This window comes from Oenanthe melanoleuca, chromosome 15 (assembly GCF_029582105.1).
Source record: "Oenanthe melanoleuca isolate GR-GAL-2019-014 chromosome 15, OMel1.0, whole genome shotgun sequence".
NCBI classification, from domain to species: domain Eukaryota; kingdom Metazoa; phylum Chordata; class Aves; order Passeriformes; family Muscicapidae; genus Oenanthe; species Oenanthe melanoleuca.
Genome location: NC_079349.1, coordinates 3297153 through 3320756, shown reverse-complemented (window position 1 = coordinate 3320756; position 23604 = coordinate 3297153). Strand labels below are relative to the sequence as shown.

Sequence of the window (23604 nt, the reverse complement as noted above, 5' to 3'; positions counted from 1 at the left end):
TTTAAATGGCTAAATTTAGAACCAGAAACCCTCCAGCCCTCCGAACTCCACGTCTGGCACACGGCACCAGGGAGGGCTCAGAGGCTTTTTTAATATGATCCTGTTTCACAAACACCAAACAAGATTTACATTATTTCTGTAAGCCCTGGCTTCACAAAGCCTAGCTTTGCTGGGCTCAGTATCAATTGGATAACAAGCCTGTCCCTGCTGCCCATCAGCACAAGGGATGGAGTCAGGAGGAAAAGATTGGAGACTCTCAGTTCAAAAGTTAATTTCTCTGGCCAGGCAGGGAAGGCAGAGCCAGGCACCATCCCATATATTGACAGGCCACATCAGAAATCCCATTTATTGTTATTTATTCCCTACTTTTTCATTCTGCCAAATTATCTTAACCCTTGCCTCTTATCACGGATCAATGGACCAGCTGGCAGAAATTCCAGTTTGGTCACAGAAAAATAAGGTTTATGTTTTGCTCTTTTACTTTGCAGTTTCAGCTCTGTAATTGTGTCCAACACACACAGGATTTGACTGAGTTTGCAGCTATTTGGGTTAATAAATGCTTCCAGATTTATGGTAGTTATTCATGCAAGGACCACATTACACATAAATCAATACCAGAATGAACTATTTGCTAAAAATACAAATACCATGTTTAGGCTTCAATGATATTAGCAAAGTGGGATTGTTTGGGGCTGTATGTAAAATAACTGCACCTGTTGGAGCGATCAAGAGGATCAGAATAGTGCAGGATGTTAGTCCACCCTAAAAATAAGAAATACCAGCAACAACTGCAATTCCAGAGCAGCTCCCAAAGCCCCAAGGGACTGGGAGACTTTGCTCTCCATCCACATGAATGCTCAGTGACAGAAATCAGAAATAATTGCAAGTAAATAAAAATAATGTGTAATTAAATGGCAATTAATGCATGAATAAATGTGAAAGCTGCTGCAAACCCACTTGCAAGGAGACACCAGCCCTTTTTTTGGAGAGCTGACCTCTCCTGCCCATCCATCCCTCCATCATCTCCCAGAGCTGGACTCACAGGTGGCTTTTCCACTCCAGCCTGACCATCACCATCCATCTCTTCATTTGGCTGATTACAGGGGAGGGAAGCAGAGAACTGGGGTTTATTTTGATTTTTGGGGGTTTAATTTGGTTTTTTGGGGGTTTATTTTGGTTTTCCCTCCCCGAGGATGTGCCACCCACCCTGTGCCTGGATGGCTGTTGGGATAAGGAGCCTTTCCTGTGGGATGCAGGCTGTGCTGAAGAGAGACATCTCTCCCTGTAACTCCATAACTCAGAATAAAAAGCTGAAGCTCGAACACAGCGCAATTAATGCGGGAAGCATCGATTCCTGCACGGCACCAAGCTGGCTCATTAATCCCAGGTGCTCCCACAAGCCAATTCCAGCTCTGGCCTCCCCACAACAGGAGCCAAATGGGAGAACATGGAAGGCTGAGATTCCTCCATGCAGTGACCTTTTATCAAACACCTCCCACTCCCCAAAAGCACCTCAGTTCCTGGGAAAGGCCAGCCCAGGGCTCTGATTCCCACCTGCCTCTGCCAGGGATTAGGAGAACACCAGGATGAATTTTTGGATGTGTGTGCAAGTCACCTCCACTGCCTGAGCTCACAGGATCCTCAAAAAATCCCCCCTGGTGTGGCCAGCCACACCTTCCTCCCCCCAGCACGATGGACACAATGGATTGGGGAATTCCCAGAGATTTTGGGAAGCTGCTGGAAGTCACTTAACCCCTACAAAGCATCAGAGACCGAGGTCACTGCTCCAGTGCCACCTGGCCAGGAGAGCATCTCCCCACACTGAGCTCCAACAGGGACAGGGTGTCCTGGATGTAAAAAATGGCCCAGACAGACAAAATACAACCCTGAGGCAGGGTTCAGCTGCTTCTTTGACCCAAACACCCCCAAGCTGGGGAAGCCTGAATATATCCCAGGCAGCCAAACAATAACTCAGAGGAGGGAACAAGCTGCCTTTTCACCCCAAACACACCAGGATCTGTGTGGGTGCAGGCTGGAAAGCACGTGGAAGCTGCAGGGAGAGAGAGAGAGAGGGGAGCAACCTGGCTGGATCCAAAGCTTCCAGCACCCAGAGCATCCCCAGGCAGCAGAGGGGAGCAGGTCCCTCCCTGTGCAGGGTGGGATGCAGCAGCCAGCAGGGAAGGCAGCAGCATCCTCCCCACCAGAACAAATGCCAAATCTGGTTTGCACTTGACAGAGCCTGACAAGAGCAACAATCACAGATTAGTAGGAAAACTTCTTGCTTTTCAACAAAGGTTAATAAATAGTGACAGCATTAAGTCTCTTCTGATTAACTATGCTGAAAGATATTATTGCCGTTTGGAACACGGAATCATTATTGGATTAACCACAGTGTATAAAAATGAAATGTGAGTTTTAATCTCTGGTGCAGGCTGGGCAATGCAGAATAGCTCCCTCCTTTTAAATTCCTCAACTCTGGCTGTGGAGAGATTCCATCTAAACCACGTCTCCTTTCCAGTTTTGGGGTTGGTTTTTTTCCTTTCCTCGAGTACAACAAAGCCACCATGACTTGACTTGAGAAGCATCTCAAAACGAGCCACATGTTCTGGATAAAATTAAGCCCCAAATCCTCTGTCAGTTCCCAATCCAGCATCTCCTGGAGAGGATTTCATTGCACTCCAGCCCCCTTGGCATGGAGCAGCCAGGGAGGAGGGCAAGGAGCAGGAATTGCTGGTTTAATTAAGGAGGCACTAAATTAAGCACTGCTGCCCACATGTGATTGTCCCAATGCTTCCTCACCCCCTGGATTTGGGCTGAGAAATCTCAGGGACAGGGACAACTCCTCACTGGGGTCACCAGGTATTCCAACAGGAATCAACCCATTGACCTACAATGATCTAACCCAAGGTGTTCAAAGGGAAAAGATTTTCCAAGAGAACAGTTAAAAGGAGAACTCCCAAATCCAGGAGGTTGAAGGCAGTTCCCAGCTCGTGTCCATACAGGGGAGAGGGAAGGCAAAATCCACACATAAACCTCAGGATTTGCTGTAACTCAACAATTTCCATCCATCACATCAATTCTCTTCAGCTGCTCACAGGGCATTTGTGCCCAAGCTCAAGGCTCCAAATAGAGAGAAGGTGCTGCTGCATTTAATGAGACAAACTTGGGCCAAATCCAGGCATGGTCCAGCCTAACACCAGCAGAGCAATTCCAGGAAGGAATTTTACCCATTTCTACTTCAAGTTATCTACTGAAAAAGAAAAACTCATGACTGAGAATTTTGGCAGCCTGTGGGTGTGTTTGGGATTCCTCCCACCAGGGCTTAAAATACCTCCAGGCTTGGCCAGGGGATAAAATAATAAATATCAACCTATAATGGATTAGGGGTGAAAATTGGAGGGGAAAGAAGGCAAAGCCACATCCCATCCTCAGAGAAAGCACAGATGGGAAAGTGGGGAAACTCTGCAGATCCCACCAGAGTCCCACTGGAGCTGTCCTGGATGAGCAAATGGGACAAGGCTCCACATCCCAGTGAAGACACCAAACCCCAGAGCACCCAAAGGGCTGCCTGCCTCCCTCTTCCTTAAAAAAACCCAAACTAGTGGCAGAAGTGGCTCTTTTTCACAAAACCCCATTGCTTTTATGAACAGCAGAATGAATTTTCTCCAGAAAAGGCACTTCTGAAGATGGAAATACTGGGGAAAAACAAATCGAAACAACTCCCAAAAAAAGAAATTTCTGTGGTTTTATTTTAGGAGGATTCTCTCCCATTTATCATTCCCACTGTTGGCTTTACACCCACTTTACTTCACTGCACAGCACCAGGACTAGTTTATAAAATGACATAACAGCTCCACTATTCCATTATTATATTTTTTTCCTTATTTTTATTTTTAAAACCTTTAAGAGCAGCTGCTACTTAGCACCAATTGAAACTCCTTATCTCCTTTTCTGGATGAAAGGGGGGATCTGTTTGTTGTAATAAAACCAGTTTGCACCTAGATCAAAGCCTGCACTGTTTGCATCTTCAGGAAAGTGTTTGACACTCGTGTCAAAGTGTCAAACTCTTTCATTACCACGCAAAGAGGAGACACTTTGACTACAGGAGATAAGATGTTTCCGTCAATCAGCATCCAGAAACAGCCTCCCCATGATGATTAAAAAAAAAGATAAAATAACAAGGTGGTTTCAGCCACAGCATCCGAGGTGGCTGTGCTGCAGGGAAGAGATGGAGTGATAAATAATGGGCTGAAAGCAAAGCTCAGCTGCAAGGCATGAGCATCCCACTATGCTCCTTCTGGGGGAATTCCACCTGATAAATGGGAAAAAACAGGGAAAATAGAGAATTGTTGCTCAAGAGGAGAGGTGATGCTGGTGCTGGCTCATTCTGCCACCAGCCACAGTGTCCAAGGTTTGAGGATGGAGTTTGGGGGATATTCCTGGTCTTACAGGTGGGAAAAGATGAGTCAAGCCTGAGAAATGGCAGAAAGCCTAAAAACAACCCAATGCTCTGCCCACAGAAAATCCACATAGGAGCTGTTGGTGGCTGGAAACACTTTGGGTGAAACATCCCAAAGATCTGCTCCTATTTCTGCTCATTCTTCCCTAATCCATCTCTTACATCAGCACAGACATGTGGACCTTGGACACTCCTTGGTGCCAGGAGTGGCACAGCCCCAGCAGTGTCACCAGGCTGGTGACACAAAAGCAACAAGCACCCCGAAAACGGGACCTTCTTAACAATTAACGAGTTTGTTCAAGGGAAAATAGAGCAGGAAGCAGCATCCAGCCATGGAGGGGATTGGAAAAAAGCCTGCCCAGCCCAGCCACGTTGCAGGAGCTCTATAGGAGCACTTCATCCATCTGTAAATACTGCCACCAGAATTCCAGCACAGCTCCAGCTCCCAGACCAGGAGGAGTTATCAGCTGAGCAAACTCTGCTTGTTTAATTTTCTGTTGCCTTCAGGCACGTTCACCTCCCCCAGTGCTGTGCCTGGAGGAAGGAGACATTCCTCAGGGATCCCTCCACAGGGATTCACAGAGCCAGAGGGGAGCAGCACCGAGGTTTGCTCCAGGTTAATTCAGGTCGAGCTCCAGGCTGCAGCAAGTGCAGATGCAGATCCTCTCTGCTGACCTCTTTGCAAACACCTCTTGCAAAATTGGTTTTTAGCAAAGCCACTTATCACCTTAACCATCTATTGATTCCCTGACTCCTGGCCAGAGCTCCCAGGATCCAAGAGCATGGGCAGGAGGAGATGAGGAGTACGACAGCAAAGGAGGGCACCACAACATGGGGCCAAAAAAGGAGGCTCAGGAGGGACCTTTTGGCTCTTCACAACCCCCTGACAGGAGGGTGCAGCTGGGGGAAGTCAGGCTTTGCTCCCAGGGAACCAGGGACAAGGGGGAGCAGCCTCCAGCTGTGCCAGGGGAGGCTCAGATTGGATATTCAGGAAAATTCCTTCACTGAAAGAGTGGTCAGATTTTGGAGCAGGTTGTCCAGTGCAGGGGTGGCATCACCACCCTTGGAACCACTCAAAAGCTGTGGCAGTGCTGGGTTGATGATTTTAGAGATCTTTCCCATTTAATGATCCCACAACTGAGCTGCCCAAAGCAACCATCCCACACAACAATCGTGAAGAAAACAAACAAACAACACCCTCCCCACCAGCATCCCTCCCCAGGGAACCTTCCACATGCCACATGTGCCACCTGAAGCCCATGGAGACAGCCAGGGGTGGCTGGGAGCAGCAGCTCCAGCAGCAGGAGCTCACTGCCTCCCTCCTTCCCCAGCTCTATCGATCTCCCAGCAGTTACAGCTGGTATAATTTTTGCTTAGCTTCAAATACCTGGTGATCATGAATTCTTTGGCCACAAGGTTATAAAGCATTCTCTAAAACATGAGGAAAAGATTAAGCCTGCTTATAGTTAATAATATACTGTACACTGTCTATCAAGCTGGCTGTTTGCTATTGAGAGCCTACTATTAGACACTTATTTAAAAGGCCTTTCAAGGCTTCCCAAGAAAGTGCAGTTATGCATTTTTTTTTCTGGCAAGAACTACTATAGATAAACATCAATTCGCTCCTGCGGATCACAGTGGCAGTAAATAAATTTTTCAGGAAGCTAAGTTCCATACAAAGCCTCCTCAAAGCTCCCATTTCACACAACATCAATGTTTTGGCCTCTAAGAAAGAAAAAGCTGGAAGGTTGCTTTATCCAGAGCTAAATTATCAATTGTGGCTGCTTAGGAAAAAAATAAAAAAAAAAAGAGAGTGTTTCAGTGAGAAGTCAGGGTGGGAGGTACACACACCATGGCTGGATGGTGACAAAATGGGGAAAGACAGGGATTTGCTGGGCCTGCAGGGCTGGGATGGAGGCAGAGCTCAGCCCATGATGTGCCAGCTGTGCCAGCTCAGCAGCCCAAAAGTGCCTTGTGAAGCAGCTTGCTGGGATCCAGCCATGGGATAGGAGAGAGGGACAGGAAAAGCATCTCAGCTCAGCCCTGCCTAATGATTCCCTCTGGAATTTTGGCATCCCAGGGGGCTGCCACCCCCTGCCCACCCAATAACTCAGTCCTTGGGGGGTTCAGCCCAACCCTGGGCTCCAGGAGCTGCTGGCACCGTGGGAGCCAGGGCCATGCTAATATCCATCTGCTCCTTAAATAAAGAGATGCTGGGCTCTGTCATTATGGTTTAATTATTAGCCTAAAAAAAGAGCAAAATGCAGAAACCCTTCCAGGCTCAGGTTGTGCATCCTGGTGGGAAGGGGATTCTTCAATAAGGGAAGGGATGGGCAGAGAACACAACTGCTGTCAAAAAGTAAATTTGTATGGTCCCCACAGTGAGACCTAATGAACCCAAATACCCTGTGGTGGCCAAAATTATTGCAGCATCATGCTTGGCTAAATGGCTTTTAAAAAAATCGAGGAGGAAGGATGGTTTGCAGGTGTTGGTAACTCTGGAACAAATCCCTGCAGCTTTGGGGTGACACAGGGCTGCACCTGGGGTACAAATTCATACACCCAAAATGAATCATAGAAGTAAAAATGGGTTTTAGGGACCTTGAGCATCATCTCTTTTGTCCCCCTGCCACAAGCACGGGCACCTTCCACTACCCCAGGCTGCTCCAAGCCCTGCATTATCTGGTCTTGAAAACTTCCAGGGATGGAAAAAAAAAACTTCCCTGGGAAAACCCTGCAAAGGAGCAGCCCCCTTGCACAGCCTCAGGGTGCAAAGGAAGCAGCAAAGCAGCATTTCCAGCCCCTCCTGTGCCTTTTGCTCCCACCCAGACCCAGCTCTGGAGCTCTTTTGGGTCACTCCTGTCCAGAGCAATGACACCAAAAAACCAGGCACCCATCAGCAGTACATTTACTCAGCTGCTAAACACAAGGACAATTTTTGGAGTTAATAAGTTATCAGAGGAGCCAAGAACTGGGCAAATCCCCAGAGCAACTCCCACTGCCCAAATCAGGCACTAAACCCCATCAATGCCCTCTAAGCACCCATTATTTAATAAAAAACAGCCCAGGAGTCTCCCTACTCTTTGCAAAGCTGTTTTTCTTCCAACTCTTGTCAGAAAATAACCAGCAGATGCTCAAGGGAAGAAGCACATTTTCCATCACTAAAATAAACTTAATTTGGAAGTCCTGAACTTGTGACACCCATCGCTCTCCTGCAAATAAACCTGCCAGGGGTGATATAATCTGCATATTTAACCTTCTCCCAGTGCTAATGATCTTAGGAGAGGCTGATACATCACCCATTGCCTGCAGAATTATTTCCAGGTTCTGGGAATGAGCCCTTGGGATTATGGGGTTGTAATAACAGCAGGCAGTGCAAAGCTCCAGAGGAAACATCAGTTGTGACCAAAGGCACCCAAAGGGATCAGGAAATCCATCCCTATGTTCACATTCCCACCTCCAGCATCCCCAGCACCAGCCAGAGGCCTCAGCATGCTTCTCCCAGTGATTAAATTATCAAATAAAAAAAAAAACCTGTATCTGTAAATTCAGAAATTTTTAAGAAGAGGTCACACTTCCAAGAAAGAAAGAAAGAAAACCAAAAAAATCTACCAGGAGCAATTCCTCACTGCCAGCCATGATCTTAAGTGACTCAAGGGAGAATATTTATTCAGGTTAAGAAGACTGCCAGCAGGCACAAGTTTTAAAAGTAAAATCCCAAAGGGGCCAGGGCAAACCCATGCAAATAATCATCCCAATAAGTTCTTTATCAATATTTGCCAGTGACAGAGAGTCCCAGCCAGCCCCCACTGACCCCCTTCCCAAAGCTACATTTATGAGACTTTCACCTTTTCTGGTATTAAAAACCAGAATCTGATTTTCAGGGAGTCCTGTGATGGTGGTTATAACCACTTGACTGGCTTCAAGCCAAAATTCTGACCCAGTGGATTCCATTAAAAACCCACTAATTTATTATTAAATAAATAATATCACATCATGCAGGTCTTCACAAAAAGAAACAAGTGCAGTTTATCAACATGCAATGAAATACATCAACTTTGGAATTTTTTTGTGCCCAAGAATCAAAACCAAATAATTTAAAAAGTGAATAAGTAAAGATTTTGCTCCCACTCAGTATTTAACTTCCCATGGGGATCCAGCTGTTTTGAATGACAAAAATCAAAAGTTATTCCCTGAGAAACTTTGCTCACATTTGACCAGGATATTTCTGCATCCCACCAGGGTTTGTTCCCTGCTCTCCCAGCACCCACAAGCTCATCCTGGTGGTCCTTGAGGAGAGGAGCTCCATGCAGGATGCTCAGGAAAAGCTGAACAAAACACCCCCAAAATATAAAATTGTCTAAGATTTTATAAATAAATGTTTTCCATTGATAACAAGATAGTTAAATCAAAGCTCCATCATGCCCTGAGCAGCAGCATGGATTTCCCACCCAATCAGTAGATGGATCAAATACCTGGCACGAGGCTGCAGGATAATCCCAGAGATTTATTTTGGGGGAGCCAGGGCGAGGGAAGGGGGGGGAGGCTCCAGCCCCAGCGAGGATTTGCGTATCAGTAAAAACAAACAATCCTGTAAATAACGAGCCCCTCGTCCTGTCTCCACCACGCTCCTCTTATTGAGTGAGTCAGATGTTCTGCTGATTAAAAATTGATCCATTTCAAAATCTAATCAACGGAATAGGATTCTTTCATATGTTATCAAGGCAGATGCTGACAACAAAAACCAAACCTGTTATTAACCCATGAACCCCAATGACCTGAACCTGGCTGGGCTCTGCAGCTGTAAATTATTCAGCAGTCCAAGAGCAGTGCCCGTAAGGCTGATGAATTCTCGCCCTGGCTGGGGCTGGTGGGGGTTAAAGCCAATATCACAGAGCCAGGGGTCCCTGGGGACACGGTTCATGACACACTGCCACTCTGTGTCATGCCTGGGAATACATTACTGGCATCTGCTCGCCTTCTCCTTGCAAATGTCGACTATTTTTCTTTTTTTTTTGGACTTTTTTTTTTTGGTTTTAAGTGACTTTCCGGCTTCAGCACAGCCCTGTGGGGAGTGGAACTCCTCAGTCCTGCTGGTGTCTGCTCCAGTCCTGTGTCACCCCCAGAACAAATGGTTTGTGTCCCTGCTTCAGCCCAGCTCAGTGCCTCACTCAGCCATGAGGAACAGGAAATAACTGGGATTTATCTTGATTTAAATCCTTATTTTTAAGCCCCATTGGCATCCCTGTCCATGCTGCTCAACCTAGCAATGCTCACCATGGGGTGATGCCACTGCTTGGTGGCATCTTGGATTTCTCTTTGTGGGTTGGTGAAGTTCCCACCTGGTCACACCAGGGCACCATGTGCTGCTGACTTGTCCCTCCCCAAAAACACCCAAAAAATGATGATACAGAGAAACCCCAGCTCTGACACTGACTCCAACCCAGGATCACTGCTGGCTGCACCACCACAGCATCACCCAGTTCCCCAAACCCCAAACTAACATCTTCCTCCAGGTTTTGGGGGAAAGCAGCAGTTTTAAAGCTTTTTGAGGCAAAGCCCCCCTGCCCAGCACTGCTGAATCCTTTATTTCCTCCCCCAAGCTGTCCAGCTGCTGCCCCAGCCTGGCTCATCCTCCTGGCTGGGATCAGAATGGGGAAAAACTGGCGCCACATAAACCAAGTTCAAAGATAATGACAGCTCTTCTCTTAAATCGTAATATATTTATAAGTGTAATGACTCTCTGACCTCTCCTTAAAGCCCAAATAAACCCTGGGGAGCCCCCTCAGACTGGCCATGATTGATCCTGGCTGGGCTGCAGCTCCCAGGGATGCTCCAGGCAGGAGCCAAAACCCCTCCTGCTCCCCCCAAAATCCCACTGGGTGCCAGCACCACTCTGCTGTTCTGTTATTTAACAGTGAGGCACCACCATCCTTCACCCCACAACACCAGGGTGCACCTTATGGCTAAAAACACTAAATATTGTCTTTTTTTTTCCTCTATATTAAATCCAAAAGGGCTTTAAAACCAACACAGAGCAGCACTGGCAGTGCCCACAGGGATGCTCCTGGACACTCTGGGAGGGAAGCCCAGGCTCTTTCCCAGCAGGGATTTTGGAGCACTGTGCCCTATCTGGCACATTGGTGTCCCTGCAGCCTCAATATCAGTGCACAGACATCACCTCCATCAGTTCTGGATCCAAAGAGGACCAGAAACCAGCAGAAACTGAGTGGTTTTATCCTTTTTTAAAGCTTGCCTGGATAAAGGCTCCTGGCTGGACATCCCCACGGGCAGAGCAGGGGGGGTCCCCTGCTTTGGGGTACCAGGCAGCTGCATCCCCACATCCCTGCTCGTGCATGGATCCACAGCCACACCTGCATCCTTACAGGGGTGTGCCCAGGGATACCAGAGAGATTCAGGCATGGACAGCACAGCAGGGTTTTGCCTCTCAATAAACCAACTATTCCATAAAATTCCATTCTATTACAAGGTAAAACAGGCAGCGAGCCTTGGAGGAGGAGCTGAGTGATGGACCCAGCCTGGAGCAGCCCCATCCTGGCCCAGCCAGGGATCCATTCCCACAATCTGCAGGGATCCACAGGAACAGCTGCAGGTTTTCCTCACCATCCTCCTCCTCCTCCTGGCCAGGGCAGCCCAGCTCACCCAGCTCCAACCTCAGCTCCCTCCTCCCCATCCCATAATCACACTTGTGCAAAGCCTTTGCCATACATAAGGAAGAGAGGAAACATCCTTGGAGAGCCTCACAATCAGACAATTTTTAAGATCATGGAGCATTAAACCATTCCCAATAGGGTTTACTAATCAAACAGCCAAATCCTTCATAACCAACCAATCCCTACAGAGCAATTAAATCCTTCCCCTTTAAAACACTTGGCATGCTGTCTGGGGAGAAAAAGAAAAATTTGCAAAATTCATTTGATAAATTAACCAGGGAAAAGAAAGAAGTGAATCAAGCTTTGTTCTTTTCATTTTTTTTAATTATGGAATTCACAATGCCTGAATAATGTTTAATAAGAACTATGAAAATTCCTAACAGTATTACAACACAACACAAAAGAATTAACCTGGTTACCGTGAAAAATTGCATATTTAATTAAGAACAGAGAGTTCAAAACTATCCAGAGATTTCAAAAGTACTGTTGCCTAAGGGGCTAAATTACACGCTCGCAGTGCTGCTAACAGGGCTGGAGCTCACAGTCATTACCCAAGTGTCCCCATTAAGTGACAATGGGCAGATGACATCAAATTCATTTCAAAAGCAACAGGAATTGAAGCATTCGCTTGGGTAGTGGAAAGGAAAGCGACTATCCTGCTGGTATAAAGCAGACCCCTTGTTGATAAAGGCAATAATTAAAGAATAATGTTAATTAGCTGCTTTTATTCCAGAGGAAAGCGCGGCGGCGGGAGACGCGTGCCGAGCGCAGCCTGGCCCGGGATGCCTGGACACGTGCTGGAGCCATGCCCAGGGCACAGCCCAGGCACCTGCCAGCCCTCAGCCCTGCCAGGAACGGGGCTGGCAGCACTTTGGGTGCTTGGCATCGGCAAAGCCCAGCCCGTGTCTGGTGCCAGAGGAAGGAACCGGAGCGGCGCAGCCACAGCACCGCATCCGTCCCATCCCATCCCATCCCCATCCCATCCCATCCCATCCCATCCCATCCCATCCCATCCCATCCCATCCCATCCCATCCCATCCCATCCCATCCCATCCCATCCCAGCAGCCACTCAGGGGCACAGACCCCACAGACTCACAGAATCACAGAGTGTCCTGAGTTGGAAATGACCCAAAACGATCATGGGGCTGCACAGACACCACAACAATTCCACCCTGGCAGTGTTGTCCAAACACTCCTGGAGCTCTGGCACTCTCCAGGGAGCCTGTTCAGTGCCCCAGCACCCTCTGGGGACTGAACCTTTCCCTGATATCCAACCTAACCCTCCCCTGGATGGAGTTTAGCCCCACCATCCCAAGGGACAGCTCCAGGGGGCCCCCACCAGCCTTTCTCCTGGAGGGCACCATCCTCCACTCACCCCATCCCAGCTGCCCTGATGGCATCACAGGGAGCTTTTAGCCCAAACTGTGCCCCACAGAGCCAACAGCTCCTCCCTCAGCCAAGACACTGAGGGGACAGGAGGGGTGATGCTGACCCAGGGATGCAGCAATGTTTGTGCAGCAGCTCTCCCCGCCAGCCTGATTAATAAGGAATAAATGTCCTCTGCAGCCAGGCTGAGCAATAACACCCCAGCTTACAGCACACATTACAAGCCCTGCTGCCAGCACCAGGTAATACTTTATTATGTTATCCCAGTGGAAGAAAACAAAGGATGCTGGAGGTCCTGACTTTGGTGTAAAACCACGGGAGCGTTACCAAAGGCAACAGCGGCGCGCTCGGAGCAGCTGACGCACGGCACAGCTCCCACCAGAGGAATATTTACCCAGGGTTCAAATTGGTTATTTACTTTTTTGGGAATCTGTGTTGCAGGAGGACTGGCTGGCACAGGCACACGCCTGTGTTAAATATTAAATCGGCCCCACGCTCGTTTAAAGCACAGCAAAGTCAGGGCTCAGGGGTGCCGGGGCAGCTTTGGGGAAATCACTCAGTGCTGCACCAAAGTAGTCCAAAAAATAATTAAACAGCAAGGCTGTGTTAAAGAATAAAAGGCATCAAATCCATTTTGGGAGGAGGTGTTGGTGCATCCAAGGAATCTCTTAAAAACCCACTAATGGTGGGAATATTGAATATTTCCCCCAAAATCCTCACCCAGCAGAGTCAAGCCAGGAGAAGCTTAAAAGGGATCTCCAGCAAAGCAGAACCAGTACAGGGCCAAATCCTGCTGCCTTGGAAAGACAGACCAAAAGCTGCAGGAAAACATGCACCACCAAAGGAAAAAAAAAAAAAAAAAAAAGGAATTAAAAAAAACTCAGTCACAGATCCTGTTGCAACACACAGGAAAAAGTGTTACAAAAGGGGAAAACTTTTTAATAAAGTCTGCAAGTATATATTCCTCCTTTATCAACCTCAAGATTTATTGACCCAAGGAGCCATATTGACTGAATAAATCTTGATAATGACCCCAGCAGAAGTCAATACCTGCTTATTATCTCCCAAGTTGGGGAATTACATCTTTCGGTAATAGGAGCAGGATGGTACAAAATGTTCTGAGAAACTTCACCCAGGTTTTTTGGGGGGAATGGATGTCTCTAATGTGCCTTTTCCAATCCCTGAGGGAATGTGCTACACCAGGAGCTGCACTGTGGGTTCTGTCCTGAGCTCAGGTGTGGGGGGAGCTCACACCCATGGCCTGCAAATCCTAAATAAATCCCATTTCTAGGCATGCTGAGGAGCAGGATGCTGCTGCTCACCTTCCCTCCCTGCCAACAATGGCCCTGTAATTTCAATTTGCTGTGTTTTGTTGGCAGCTCCCAGGACAATTCCCTGAAATTCGGGATGTGGGAATTCCTGCAGCCAGGGATGTGACACCAGCACTCAAGGGAGGAGGGGAGAAGCACCACTGCTGTCCTTTGGGACATGCAGCCACCTCTGGGAACCCAAAAGCAGCGATTTTCTCCAGACAGCAAAACCAGGAATGGAAAATGGGGGAGCAGAGGAACCCCTGGAGCCCCTAAAACCCATAGGCAAGCAAAGCCTCCTTCATTTAAAGATGCTCCTTTTGCCAACAGCCAACTTCCATTCAGCAGAGAGAACAGGAGCCCTGGGACCAGCACACACAACAATTTGCCTGTATTTTTATTCCAGGCCTCTGCAGACAGCAAGAAAAATTAACTGAAGGGAGCAGCTCCTGTGCCAACATATGGAGGGAGATGCACGGTGAGCTCCAGGCTCTTCTGAGGATCTCGAGTTCAGCAAGGACTGGGAGTGCTCTGCTTCCTAATCTGGTCATAAATAATAATTCACATGGCCCAAGGCTTTAGCATTCTGCTCCACCCGTGGCCCAGGAGCTGTGCCCAGCCCTGCCCATCCTGCAGGGATCGACACAAGGGGCACCCCACGACCCCCACCCCTCACTGCTGCCCCATTTCAGTGGGCACAGCACCCTGAGCCCTCCCCTCTGCAAGCTGGAGCATCACCCAGGGTGGGCTTGTGCCCAAAATCAAATTGTATTTCCATCCCTGTCCCCTAGCTGCCTCATGGTCACAATCCCTTTTTTCCCCCCTCTGCTTCCAAGGCCACAGAGACAATCCACTAAACTGGATCAGGAGGCCAGCATGTACATCTCTAATGGGCTGCAGCACGCACACAATTAATTAATGGATTTATTAATTAGGGAAGAAGTCACTCTCCAGGCTGGAATTGGGGTCACCAGTTTCTAAAGTGAGAACTGTGGTGCTAAAGATAAACTCTCATTTTCCGCAGCTCTTCTTGTCTGGCAGCATCTCAATTATTCAGCCAGAAAAAAAAAAAAAAAAACAGATTTCACTTCAGGAACTTCACAGCCTGACTTTCCAGCGATGCTCAACCCTGACCTCAGAGCAGGTGGGACCAGAAACACAGCCCATCCCCTCCTCCCTTCATATATATGGAAATAGTAGAAATATCAGGTATTAATAAAGGATTTGGGGATTGTCACCTCAGGCTGTCCCAAGGAAGGAGCTGCAGTGGAGGCACAGAGGAAAGGGACACCACCTGAATGACAGTGACATTTCAAAACACCTGAGTCCTCCCAAGAGCAAGGTTTGAACTTGTTGATGCTGGAGCATCAGCTACGTTTCACTGACCCATTCAGCTGCACCTCCATCCCTGAGCACGCCGAGCTCCTGGCTGCAGGACAGAAGCGCCACTTGTGTCCCCACCAACAGGGCACAGCCCTGCAGGAGACAGCAGAGAATCCACCTGAAGAGTTCTGGTCTCTGGGAAGCTCCCAGGAGGAGCCCACAGCCATCAGACAAGAGCCAAGCCAACCATGAGACAGACATCTGCCCCGGCTGCGCCCAAATTCAGATTAATTGTTCAAACCAGATGATTCTGCAGCCAGTGCTCCCCACGCCCCGCTGCACCCACAGCAGCTGCAGCCACTGGAAAGCACAAGCTGCATTCCCAACCTCACAAGGCTTCTCAGCCAGCCCCGGGCACAGGCTGTGCTTCCACAAACCCGGAGATTTCAGCTCGGAAAGACAAAAATCCCTCTGAGATGGGGGCGCTCAGAGCCTGCTTGGGTTCCCCCTGCTTTCCCTTGGGCACAGTGACCACAGCCACCATCCCACCCTCCAGCAGGAAGGTGTTGGGTCTTGGAGGAAACTGGAACATCCCACCAGTCTCTCCATAAAAACCCAGAGCACCCAGGGCATTGCAGAGGTGAAGCTCCCCCATTCACAGCCCCAAAAACACCCCGGCCTCCCCCCAGGTTTACCCTGCTGCTCCACAAGAATGCAGTTAAGTTTATCAGTCCAAGCTCCAGGAATTAAGCTCCAGCCAAGAGGACTGATAGCTTATTTACTGCTGTCGTCTATATAAAGCAGAATTTTGACACATTGTTAAATGATGCACATTTAGATAAGTCAAGCTGTCATATCATTTAATGGATGTCTAAACTCCCTCTGTAGCTGATATGTAAAATTTATGCACTTCAGAATATCATAAGGTTATAATATTTTAATCACATCCACAGTTGTGTGTATTTTTTATTTTTTTTAACTCCTTCTCCCCTAAACTTTAAACAGCAAAAACATTTCATCAACCAGACCAGGCTCCCAGGCTCCTGGCTCTCCATCCGGCAGAACCACCAAAGTTTCTGCCCAACTCCGGCACGCGGAGAGAGCATTTGCATTCCGGGAAATAAACCCAAGAACATTTTATTCGAGGAGAACCAAAGGCTTGGAGCAGTGTAGCCAGAGCTCATCTGCATAATGAGATGTGAAGACATTTATAAAAGATGGCTCTAATCGCTCTGGCTCGCCGTTGTATTTATTACCCCAAATCAGAGCTCGCAACTCTCGCCCATTTTTTTGCCGTTTTAACTGGGAATGGGTTGGATTAGAGCAGCATCCAGCGCATGGAGCATCCCATAAATCCACACAGTGCCAACCAGAACGCGATAAACCCCAAGCAAATTAAACCCCAAAAACCCCACGAAGGTATGAATCCCGCTCCGACTACCACACACAAGAAAGCCGTAAAAAAATCCTGCATTAGTAATGTACACAATAAAGCAATCTCATAACCCGGTGAAATACGTCTGGTATTATCTTTGATAGAATTTTATCTCTGCTCATTTCCGCGGCTCCGTGCCGTAAAAGGGCTCAGCGCCGCTTCGATCCGAGCGCTGCCGAGTCCCACATTATCCCTGTGTTTTCCATATGCCCACCATTCATCAGGGAGGCTCAAACTCTGCCATTCCTGGCCAGCCCCAGGCCACCAGAGCTGCTCAGACACATCCATTAAAAAGGAAGGAAAAAAAAAAAAAAAAAAAAAAAAAAAAAAGGAGAAAGCTCTAGGAAGAATTATAAATGGATTGCTTGCCGTCCTTTTATTTTTTTTTCCCGTCTTCTTGTTTTCTTCTTTTTTTTTTTTTTTGTTTTGTTTTGTTTTGTTTTGTTTTTAATGGAGGGCATTAGGCCAAGCTGGCACAAGGTCACCTTTCCCAACGTGATCCAGAACTGCTGCCTGGACAGAAGTCAATCCCCACTGCTCCCTCTCCAGCTCTGCACCCAGCCACAGGCACCGGCCAGGCGGAACGGCGGGGAAGGGAGGAAGGAAGCAAGGAAGGAAGGAAGGAAGGAAGGAGAGCCGCCACCTCCCAGCCCACCTCTCCCTCCGGCAAAGTTCGGCCCCGACAGACCCACGGCCAAGTAGCTGCCAATATTTATCTTTAAATAAAGGTTCTGCGCGCACCCAGGAAAAGTCATTAGCGCGATTTAGCGAGGAACGCTTTTGTATCCGAAGCGCTTAGAGCCGTAATCCCTTCCCGGCCACAATGCCAGAACTGAGCAGTCATGGCAAACCCACCGGCCGCGGTACCTGCGGTACTTTTCGGGTCGCGTAGCGCAGATGCAGCACATAATCTGCTTAAAAGCCAAAATGTATTAAATGCTGGAACTGTTGATCCAGCACCGGAGCCCCATAAATCGCATTTCAATTTGTTTACTCCCATCCGAAGCACGCTGCATTTTAAACTCCGGAATATCCTACAGGGATAAACCCATTTAATATCCATGGAAATGCGCGTTTCGGTTGTTGTAGCGGCTCCAGGTTGGCTTTCATCCCATTATGTTGGGAGAGCCATTGTGTTAATTACCCGCCTCTCATTTAAGGTGCGTATTTAAGGTCACAAACTGTCAGCAGCCCCTGGCAACCTTCCCCCGCACACGGTAACAAAGGACTTACCGGGAATTTCACAGACCGAGGGAACCACGGTGGGATACGGCGGCCGTGACCTGCCCGGAGCCACAAAGGAGCCGCCGCTCCCCCGCCGCATCCATCCCCGGTCCGAGCAGCAGCGCCCGGCACCGACCGCCCTCCCGGCGCTCAGGGCTGGCCGAGCCCCCGCAGCGGCCCCGCACACCGGATAACAATGGGAGGGCGTCGGGGCTCGGGGCAGCCCCGCTCCGCCGCGCCCGCGTCCATCCCCGCGGCCCGCGGGCACCTGCGGCTCGGCCGGGCGGGCGGGGAGCGCCGCAAACTTGGCGGGGCGGCGCGGGGGGGGCCGCGCTCCCCGCAACTTCATCCCGCGCAACTTCCCTCCCTCCCTCCTCTTCCTCGCTCCCTCCCTCGCTCCCTCCCGCCGGGGCGGAGCGGCGGCCGCCCCTCGGCCCTGCTGTCACCTCGGGGGCGGCGGGGCGGGGGCCGGGGCTCCATCGCGGCTCCATCGCCGCTAGCGCTGCCGCTCCATGCTCCGCTCCAGGCTCCCGGGCGGGCGGCGCCGAACAAAGAGCGGCGGCGGCGGCGGCGGGGATCAATTTCTGATACCTATCGATGGGGAAGGGCGGGCGGAGGGAGGGGGCCGGGCGCGGGGGGAGAGGGAGGGACGGGGAGAAGCGGGGGGGAGTGATCCGGGCGGCCGCCCCCATCCCTCCCTCCTTCCCTCCATCCCTCCCTCCCGCCGCCAGCTCCGCGCCCGCCGCCGCCGCCGCCACCGACCTGGAGCCGGCGGGCACCGAACCGTGTCCGGTATCGACACATCGATCGCACATCGGCGGCCATCTTGCGGGAGCCCGGTGCCGCGGAGGGGCGCGGAGCGGTGCGGAGGGAGCGGGGGCCGCCCCTGTGCCCGCCCGTCCCCACCGGGGGCGGCCCCGCCGGGAGGAGGGATGGGGGACCCCCCTGGACCACCCCTGTCCCCCCAGGGGTCACCTCCGAGCATCGCCCCCCGCGCCTCCTGGACACACCCCCCTCGCGGGTCTCAGTCCCGGGAGTCCCCCGGGCGATGGATTTTTTTTTCCCGGTCAAATTAAGGGTTTTTTAAGCTGGAAAAATCGCCAGCCGGAAGCCGCCGGTTAAACTTTTCCAGGTTTGTTTGGATTTTTTTCTGTCTAATCTGACCCTTCCAGCGCCTCTGACCTGCTGGGAATGGCTACAGCAAACACGCTCCCAGAGCTGCACAGCCAGAAACACCCCAAATTCTCAAATACCCCGAATTCACGCTGGTTTGGGGCTGTGTTTTTAAATTTCTCAACGGCTCTGAAGAATCCAACCAACTTCAGCAGAGCCCAGCATCTAGGCACTGACAACACCTGTCCCAGAAATTCCATCTCTGCTTCCACACCAAAAATAGAAAAAAATTAACTTCACATTTTCTGCATCAAGTCGCTCCATAGACTGTTTTACTGACCACACCAGCATCCAAAGGGCTTGGAGGATTAATTCCCAATCCCCTGGGGAAGTGGTACCTCCCAGCAGAGCCGTGCTGTGTTTGTGCTGGAGGGACCCCAGCCCCACTGGCCACGGCTCAATTTTGAGCAGAGAAGGACAGAGCTGCCCCTCGGGTGCGTTTTGCAGGCAGGGATTTGCAGACCAAGCAAATGCAGAGGTTTAATATCCCTGCCAAGGAGCAGGGAACGCCCCAGGCTGTTGTGCAGGTTCATCTCTGCTCCTGGGGGCTCCTGCCTGGCTGTCACAACCCCACACCCAGCACGGGCAAACACTGCCCACCACCACCCCATGGAGGGAGTCCCAAAATGTTCCCAGGGGCTGTTTTGCCTCCAAAACAGAGATGATGAGGGCAGGATGTTTATTGCTATCCTGGTCCCTTTGTCTTACTTGTTCCCTTTGGATCTCTGTGCTCAGATGGGCAGCATAGACAAACCCAGAAGGGCAGTGGCCACTTGTAATCCTTCACTGCTCCTAAAACTCTCCTTGCTCCAGCAAATCTTGCAGTGCTTGGCTGGGGAGGAAGCAGTCCCTCACTGCCCAGGTATCACCCTGCTGCTGGTCCTTTTTGTAGGGCTCTTGGGATTCCACCAAAAAGCACATTTTGAGTTCAGAAAACGCCAAAGAAAAGGGACACCCTTCAAACTGCAGCCTGCCCTGCAGGTGCTTTGATTGTCACAGGGACAGGTCTGCTCCTGGGCCAGGAAAATTGTCCTAAAGGGTGAGGCAGACACCCAAAGTGACCTTGGCCCCACACTGCAGCACAAACAGCCAGGAAATGATCTTGCTCTTCTCATCTCTTCCACTCAGAGAACTCTGAGCCGCTCACAATCCCACAATTGCAAAACGCCTCAGGCAGAAGAACAAGTGAACAGAAAATCAAAGTTCAAAGAAAGATTTGCAGGAGCTGAGGCAGTTTGTGTCAGAGAGAGCCTGGATGTTCCTGTGAGCCCTGCACCAGCATCTTCCCAACCTTCAGAGCTGGCTGGAAAAAAAGGGGCAAATCCTTCTTATGATCCTGCCACAAACTCAGATGAAAATCCTGAGCTGAAATCCCAGCCCTGGTGGCATCAACAGCAAATTCCATGGATGCTCTGAGACCCCAACCATGAGTGCCCAGGTGCTGCTCCTGCTTGGGGGGCACACAGGTCAAAGCTTCAACTTTGCTCTGGAAATCCAAGCACTATAAATATCCCCCAAATAATAAAAATCAGGGAGTGGAAACCGCTGGGAGTGATTGAGGTTTGTAATGAGATTGGGGCTGCTGGGTGGTGCCAGGAAACTGCTTCACCTCTGGTTTAATGAGGCTGTAATTAGCCAGGAGTGGGAGCAGAGGCTGTGCAAGGGGAGATCCCATGTGGGAATTCCTTTCCATGCCTCCCCCAGGGCCACGGGGAGGTTTGTTCATAGATGGGTCAGTAAACCAAGGTGGGATGGGTGGTTTTGCTGGGGGAGAGCTGGTTCCTCTCCAGGCCAGCAACAGGGATTGTGACCAAGGTGCTCCTGGGATCTGCTGTGGGACACCACCGGGACAGGTCCCAGGCAGGGATCTTCTGATCTCACCCCCATAAATCACCACCCTGCTCTGCTGCCCAGGGAACACAGGAGCCTGCTCATAAATCAGGAATAAAACTAACTTGGCATCTTTGGTGAGCAAATTAAATTGTGGGCTTCGGAGGAATGTTCCTGTTTGGCCAAATCATTAAGAAATCAATGGGAGCTGCAAGGAAGAGGAGAGGGGCTGCACCCTGTGCCACCCGGAGGGACGGAGAGCTGCGGGGTGGCACAGCCCAGCCGTGTCCCCTGTGTCCCCTGGGGTGCTGCCCCTGACCCTGGGGCACCCCGGGGAGAGCAGGGGGACCCCGGTGCTGCCACCCCCCTGCGCAGAGGCTCCCCCGCCCCGGGGAGCGCCGCCAGGCGCAGGTTAATAAATCAGTTTGTCTGCAGCCCCGTTTGCTTTGTGCGCCTGACAATAGCCCGTTGTAAATGGCAGCCCCTTGCCTCCTCTCCTGAAAGGCTTTTAATTAAAATATGGAAGGGGCTTTTCTGTGTACTTTTAAAAAAAAAAAAAAAAAATCCAGCACACTCCCGTTCCTGGCATTAATTTATTCCTGCCTTCCTGCCTGTTTGCGATCCATGGCACTCCTTTGTGAGGTGATCTGGCCCCATTCGGCAGCCGAGGGGCAATGTCCTAGAGCTGCTGATGGTGAGCCAGTGCTGGTGGTGACCCAGAGAGGAACCAGCTCTTCCAGCAAAACCACCCATCCCACCTGGTTTACTGACCCATCTGTGAGCAAACGTCCCCGTGGCCGTGGGGGAGGTATGGAAGTGAATTCCCCTTCTCCTGCAGGGGGAGGCAGTGCAGCCCCTCTCAGCTGTCCCACAGCAGCTTTGGTCCTGCTGAAGTCCTGGCAGAGGTCCTGCTGTCCTCCCTGTGCTCCCACTGCTGGGGTTTTGTCTCCTCCAATGGGAAAAGCCATCCCAGGGCTCTGCCAGCTCAGGGATTCAGGATTCTCCGCAGCTGTGAGGTACAAGTGAGGTCCCTTCCCACCCAAACCGTTCCCTGGTTCTGTGACAGCACAGAATCCCATTACCACAGATGATGGAGCTTCATGACCACGCCGCCTCTCCCTGCAGCCCTTCTTCCCTCTCCCTCTGCTCTTCTCCCCTCTCCTTTTCCTCCTCTCCCTCCATCCCTTCTTTCCCATCGCATTCAATCCCTTTTCCCCATCCCTTTCCCCTATCCCTTTCCCCATCCCGTTCCCCACCCCTTTCCCCCGTCCTTTTTCCCATTCTTTTCCCCCATCCCTTTCCCCCATCTTTCCCCCATCCCATTCCATCCCATTCCATCCCATTCCATCCCATTCCATCCCATTCCATCCCATTCCATCCCATTCCATCCCATTCCATCCCATTCCATCCCTTTCCTCTCTCCCTCCCGCCGGGACCGAGCAGCGCCCGCTACAACATCGCCACCTGGCGGCCACTGCTGGAGCTGCAGCGCGTCCCCACGGGCCGGGCCGGGGACAGGGATTGGACACGGGGGGACAGGGAATGGACACGGGGGGACAGGGGGGACACGGGGGGACAGGGAATGGACACGGGGGGACACGGCGGGACAGGGAATGGACACGGCGGGACACGGGGGGACACGGCGGGACAGGGGATGGACACGGGGGGACACAACCGGTCAATGTGAGGGGATGCAGAGCGACAAGGAGGGCACAGGAGCGCAGGTGAGGCACCTCGGGGTGTGACAGCTCCCCCGGTGCCGCGGGACATCCCTGAGCTGCGCCCACCCTCAGCCCTCGCTGCCCCCCATGGTGTGCGGGGAGGGTGCCCGAGCCCCCTCACCGACCGCCTTTCTGCCTCAGCTACTTATTGCACGCACATTTCCCCTACAATTAGCACATGCTCTTTAATTAATTTTCCTCCTTCATTGCTTCGCCCGAATAGTCTCATCCCCGGCGCCGCTGGCGGATAACGCTGCTATTTACGGCCTCCCCTGTCGATGCTGCGGCCACTTCTCCCCTGCTCTCAGTGCAGGGCACAGCCCCGGGCACGCCAGAGCTCAGGAATTGTCTGCCCTCGTCCCCATCCTCGGGCCAGCCGCTCCCCGGCTCGGTTTGGCAGGTGGCAGCTCTTTCCCAAATTCCTGAGCTGGGCAAATCCTCCCACCCATAACCACGGTGCTACAACTTTCCGAGCTGAATCAGGGAAAGCTGCGGCGTCAAATCTGTCCGGAATAAGCTGTGACACCTGGAAACCTTCTGAACATCAAGGGGAGAGGGATAAAACCCTCCAAAATCTCCTGAGGATGCTGCCAGCAGAAAGAAGCTGTGGGGGGAGTGTGGTGAGCAAGGGAAGGATGTCCCCAAAACTTCTCACAATGGGAACTGAGGTGCAGGGATGTGACAGAGGGCACAGAAACCAGCTGTGGCAGAGCAGATGAATTTCAGCCACCAGCCAGCACCAGGGCACATGGGTCACCCCAAATTTGAGCATCAGGGATGGGGTGACCACCTCTGGCAGCTTCCAACTGCAGCTCCCAGCAGCACAGGAATCTATCTTTCTATCATTAATATGCTTTCCCCTTTTAAAATAATCATTACAAATAAACAAATATAGCAGCCAGTGTATATAAGCATCGAATTAAGTAGCTACATGCATTTGTTATATTTGATATAGCCTTGTTAACTGGAAATTCCCAGGTTTGGAATATGTATTGATTTCAGCAAACATATATTACTTTACTGTAAGTACCCACAGCCATTGTAGTTAATATACAACAGTTTAATTTA

General features: G+C 50.7%; 1 protein-coding gene across 7 annotated transcripts in view; it reads right to left on the bottom strand.

Annotated features, from left to right (window-relative positions):
* The window catches only part of CUX2 (cut like homeobox 2), a 59999-nt gene extending 40795 nt beyond the window's left edge, over window positions 1–19204 (bottom strand). For 5 of the 7 annotated variants that reach the window (XM_056504494.1, XM_056504498.1, XM_056504496.1 and 2 more), the window contains exon 1: window positions 18259–18434. Coding sequence is in view for 1 of the 7 variants with exons in the window: in XM_056504501.1 (XP_056360476.1) it covers window positions 18259–18627 (369 nt within the window). In the remaining 6 variants the exon portion in view is untranslated. Of the gene's footprint in view, window positions 1–17821; window positions 18127–18258 lie in introns of those variants that run through there. The other 2 variants (XM_056504501.1, XM_056504495.1) reach the window with 2 other exon arrangements.
* Between the last annotated feature and the right edge of the window lie 4400 nt (window positions 19205–23604).